Genomic DNA, 5147 nt, shown 5'->3' with positions numbered 1-5147 from the left:
GGAAGGAAGGAAGGAAGGAAGGAAGGAAGGAAGGAAGGAAGGAAGGAAGGTCGGTCTCCCTGCCATCTTCAGCTGGGAACTTCTCAGTACTAGGCTCCTGCCAAGTTGCCCAGCTCCCTGCCCTCTTCTCTGACCACCTTCCAGCTCTTCTGTTGCTCAGCCCATCTCCACCTGTTACTTGCCTCGCCCAGAGGAGCTTCGCTTTCTCAAATGTTTTCTTCTCAGTCCACATCTTTACAGATTCCATCTTTAATTAATGCAGTAACTGCTTGCCTCCTGCACTGTGACCTGTGCCGGGAACTCAGGAGTTGGTGATGAATGAGACAGATAGCTTCGTCCTCCTGGAGCTCAGTCTTGGAGGAGATGGGTTAATACATAATCACACTAAACAAACTTATGATTATAAAGCGAGAAATGTTCCCAAAGGAAACACATAGAGTGAAACAGAAGGGAATAACAAGGACATAGCTGGGCTACAAGAGCAGGGCGAAAATAAATAAATAATTAACAAATAAATACAAATGAAATGATCAGAGAGCTGGAGTGTGGAGGGTAATGGGAGGGAAGGCCAGTGAGGGTGGCAGGACCTCTACCCCAAAACAGCTTCTCAGTATCTTTTCTTAAATAAAAAATGTTCAGTTTTTTTTTTTTATTGTTGTTGTTGTTGTTGTTGATTTTTTTGAGACAGAGTTTTGCTTTGTTGCCCAGGCTGGAGTGCAACGGCATGATCTTGGCTCATAATAACCTCTGCCTCTCGGGTTCAAGCAATTCTCCTGCCTCAGCCTTCCACGTAGCTGGGATTACAGGTGCCCGGCACCATGCCCAGCTAATTTTTGTATTTTTTAGTAGAGACAGGTTTCACCATGTTGGTCAGGCTGATCTCAAACTCCTGATCTCAAGTGATCTGCCCACCTCAGCCTCCCAAAGTGCTGGCATTACAGGCGCGAGCCACTGCGCCCGGCTCCAAAATGTTCTGTTCTTGAAAGAGTGCTGGTACCAGCTCTGAGATGGGGGTTTTTGCTTGTTTTTGTCTTTGAGACGGAGTCTGGCTCTGTTGCCCAGGCTAGAGTGCAGTGACGCATCTTGGCTCACGGCAACCTCCGCCTCCCAGGTTCAAGTGATTCTCCTAACTCAGCCTCCCGAGTAGCTGGGATTACAGGCGTGAACCAACATACCTGGCTAATTTTTGTATTTTTAGTAGAGACAGGTTTTCACTATATGAACCAGACTGGTCTTGAATTCCTGGCCTCAGGTGATCCACCTGCCTCGGCCTCCCAAAGTGCTGAGATTACGGGTGTGAGCCACCGTGCCGTGCTGAGATGGGGGTTTTTGATTCTGAAATCCCAGATCTTAACTACTTGTGCCCTTGGCAGGGCGGAGTGGTTGGCATCACCATCGACTGGCACTGTGACCTGGACTGGCACGTACGACACTGCAAACCCATCTACGAGTTCCATGGGCTGTACGAGGAGAAAAATCTCTCCCCAGGCTTCAACTTCAGGTACCTGCCAGGCCCCCAGCAGCACATTCTTCCTTGTGGTCCTGCAGGCTTTTCCACTCCCAGAACCCTGCAGGCCTGAGAAAGTGTCCCCAGTGGGGAGCAGAGGGTCCTGGGCAGCTCCCATTCTGCCTGGGTGGCCATGCAGGAAGCCAGCAGGGAGCAAGATATTGAAGTCTCAAATCCCCTGTCCCTGGGTCTCAGACCCCTCGAGGCCCACTGGCCAGGACTAGCTGGGGAAACTGCTGACATTGGGAGCTGGAGCAATGCTTGGGCACAGCACCCACACCTGTAATCAAGGCATCTTGGGAGGCTGAGGTGGGAGGATTGCTTTGTGACCAGGAATCTGAGGCTGCAGTGAGTTGTGATAATACTACTGCACTCCAGCCTGGGTGACAGAATGAGACCCCATCTCTTACAAACAAACAAACAAACAAAAAGGAGTTGGGGCTGGGCACGGTGGCTCACACGTGTAATCCCAGCATGTTGGGAGGCCAAGGCAGGCAGATCACGAGGTCAGGAGATCGAGACCATCCTGGCCAATATGGTGAAACCCTGTCTCTACTAAACGTACAAAAATTAGCTGGGCGTGGTGGCACGTGCCTATTGTCCCAGATACTTGGGAGGCTGAGGCAGGAGAATCACTTGAACCCGGGAGGCAGAGGTTGCAGTGAGCTGAGATCTTGCCACTGCACTCCATTCAGCCTGGTGACAGCGCGAGACTCCGTCTCACAATAAATAAATAAATAAAAATAAAAAAGGAGTTGGGGCAAGACTTGAGTACAGCTTTCCTAGAATGAGGCCTGGGATCCTGCCCGGGTTTGGGGATGGGGCTGTATTCAGAGACCACTAAAGCTCCTGCATCCCTGATGAGCTAAGGACCCCAGACCCAAGACAGTCCCCTGCATCACGCTCCCGCCGCCTGATCCCTTCCCCAAGGTTTGCCAGGCACTTTGTGGAGAACGGGACCAACTACCGTCACCTCTTCAAGGTGTTTGGGATTCGCTTTGACATCCTGGTGGACGGCAAGGTGAGTGTCCAGCGTGAGGGTGGTGGCAGCTGAGACGCATTCTCAGCTCCTGTGAGTACCTCTGGGTGTCTACAGTTATAGATGACCGGAGATTGGGTGGGTTCACTCAGCAGTTTTACTTATAATAACAGATGGGGCGTGGGGCACGTCCAGGGCAGGGCTTTGCAACCTGTGGCCATGCCTCCCACACAGTCTCCCTGGGCCCAGGGAGGCAGAGCCAAGGTCAAAACCCAAGTCTACTGACCCGCAGCTGGTGGCCCATATAGAGTCAGAGGGGGCACAGTTCACAGCCGAAGATGGGAAGTCCCCTTGTCCCAGGTCCGGCCTTTTCCAGCTGGGCCCCTTCTCTCCCTGGGTCCTGCCACCAGGCCGGGAAGTTTGACATCATCCCCACGATGACCACCATCGGCTCTGGAATTGGCATCTTCGGGGTGGTAAGCGCTGGGGTCACAGGGTCACCATGCTGGGGTCGGCCCCTCCTCTTCCACAACTCAGTAGCAGCAGCACGTGCCTCACCCTGAAACTTGACCCTACCCGTCTCTCATGTTTGAGCCAGCGGCTGCCCACCCCACCACCCACAGTAGATCTAAAAAAACCAAGGCCCAGAGCTGGGGCAGGACAGAGTTGGGGTGGAACCATCTTGGTCCCCTGAGGGTCCTGCAGGGCCACATCCACCCTCCAGGAAACTGGCCTCCAGTGAGGTCGGATCCAGCCGGGGCCACACCGCCAGGGACTGAGGTGGGACGTGGAGGGCCCTGTACCCGCCCCGGATTCCCACGCTGTCTCCATGCCCTGCCCTGACCCCAGGCCACAGTTCTCTGTGACCTGCTGCTGCTTCACATCCTGCCCAAGAGACACTACTACAAGCAGAAGAAGTTCAAGTACGCTGAGGACATGGGGCCAGGGGCGGTAAGAGAAGCCCCTGCACCAGGCCCTCTAAAGGCCTCTGGCGCGTGTGTCTGTGTTGGGGTGGGGGGTGTGGGCAGCTGCTTCCCCAGCGCTGACTTGTATCCCACAACCCTTGCCCCCCACACACAGGATGAGCGTGACCTCGCAGCCACCGGCTCCACCCTGGGCCTGCAGGAGAACATGAGGACGTCCTGATGGTCGGCCCGGGACTCCTGACTGGATGCAGCGTGAGGCTCCAGCCTGGGGCCCTGGTGGGTCCCAGCCAGGGCAGAGGGGCCTCCCCAGGAAGTCTCCTACCCTCTCAGCCAGGCAGATAGCAGTTTGCCAGAAGCTCAGGGTGCATACTAGGAGAGACCTGTGCAAATCTGAGCTCTGGCTCCAACTCCACACCCCCCAGTGGAGCCCTACCCCAGGCTCACCCCCCTCCTGGTGCGGAAGGACTGGGGCTGGGCAGGGCCCTCCCACACACCTGTACCCTAGCTTTGTGCTTCTCTCTCTGGACCCTCATTATCCAACCCGCTGCCTCCATTTCTCTAGATCTGGGCTCTCCAATGTGGCAGTCAGTAACCATAGGTGACTAAATTAAACTAAAATAAAATCAAATGAAACACAAAATTCAGTTCCTCAGTTGAACTAGCCACATTTCAACTGCTCAGTAGACACACGTGGCTAGTGGCTGCCATACTGGACAGCTCAGGGCATTTTCACCATCGAAGAAAGTTCTATTAGACAGCCCTGCTTGAGCCCTGTTTCTTCCTGGCCTTGGGGTTCCCTGGGGAATCACTGACAATGCAAGCTCCTGGGCCCACCGCAGACCTCCTGAACCAAAGGCTCCAGGGCTGGCCATATGATCCGCGTGGATGGCAAACTCCCTAGGCCATTCTGGGACTGAAGTTTAAGAAGTGCTGTCCTTGGACTTTCTAACTCTAAGCTCCTGAGCAGGAGTCAGACTCAGCCCTCAGCCTGCACTGCCTGGCGGGCGCAGACACTGAACAGGGTCTCAAACACCTTCAGCGTGTGTGTTGTGTGCTCACGTGCCACACGGTGTCTCCTGCACACAACCCAGTGTACACACCACCCACGTGCACACAGCATCCTTCCACACTGTATGTGAACAGCTTGGGCCCTGCAAACACAACCATCTACATACACCTACACCCCCAAGCACACACACATGGTCCGTGCCATGTCACCTCCATAGGGAAAGGCTTCTCTCCAAGCGTGCCAGGCCAGGACAGCCCTCCTAGCCATGAATCAGCTACCTCGGGTTGGGGTGGGAGCCCCAGCCAAATCCTGGGCTCCCTGCCTGTGGCTCGGCCCCAGCTCCCAAGACCTGCCTGGCTGTGTCTGAACAGAAGGTCTGGGAGAAGCAAGGGGTGGAGTACAATAAAGGGAATGAGGACAAATCTCTGCTGTCCATGCTTTTTTTCCAGACCTCTCTGAAACACAGTGTGCTCGTCTGTGAAATGTGGGACTGAGCTGGGCAATCTCTGAGATCCCTCTTGATCGGCTGGTGGGGACCAGTGAGCCGACTCATACGCCCTGAGCCCAGCAGGGTCAGCGCTGGGTGGAGAGGTCAGCTCACCTCTGTCCATGGGCTGCCATCTTGGCACAGCCCTGAACATTGGCACTCTTCCCAACCCTCCACGGCTGTGAGAGGCCTGGCAGTGGGACAAGTAGAGAACCCCAGGGTGGCCTTGTGAAACAGTG

General features: G+C 54.9%; 1 protein-coding gene across 1 annotated transcript in view; it reads left to right on the top strand.

Annotated features, from left to right (window-relative positions):
• Nucleotides 1-4843, top strand: part of P2RX1 (purinergic receptor P2X, ligand gated ion channel, 1) — a 22464-nt gene extending 17621 nt beyond the window's left edge. The window contains exons 8-12 of the mRNA XM_011980409.1: nt 1374-1501; nt 2438-2528; nt 2897-2962; nt 3336-3437; nt 3567-4843. Of these exons, the coding sequence (XP_011835799.1) occupies nt 1374-1501; nt 2438-2528; nt 2897-2962; nt 3336-3437; nt 3567-3632 (453 nt within the window). The 3' untranslated portion in view covers nt 3633-4843. The remainder of the gene's footprint in view (nt 1-1373; nt 1502-2437; nt 2529-2896; nt 2963-3335; nt 3438-3566) is intronic.
• The last annotated feature ends 304 nt before the right edge of the window (nt 4844-5147 follow it).

The sequence above is a fragment of the Mandrillus leucophaeus genome, unplaced genomic scaffold (genome assembly GCF_000951045.1).
Source record: "Mandrillus leucophaeus isolate KB7577 unplaced genomic scaffold, Mleu.le_1.0 Scaffold212, whole genome shotgun sequence".
Lineage (NCBI taxonomy): Eukaryota > Metazoa > Chordata > Mammalia > Primates > Cercopithecidae > Mandrillus > Mandrillus leucophaeus.
Note: the sequence above shows the minus strand (reverse complement) of the source record. Positions and strands in the feature narration are given on the sequence as shown.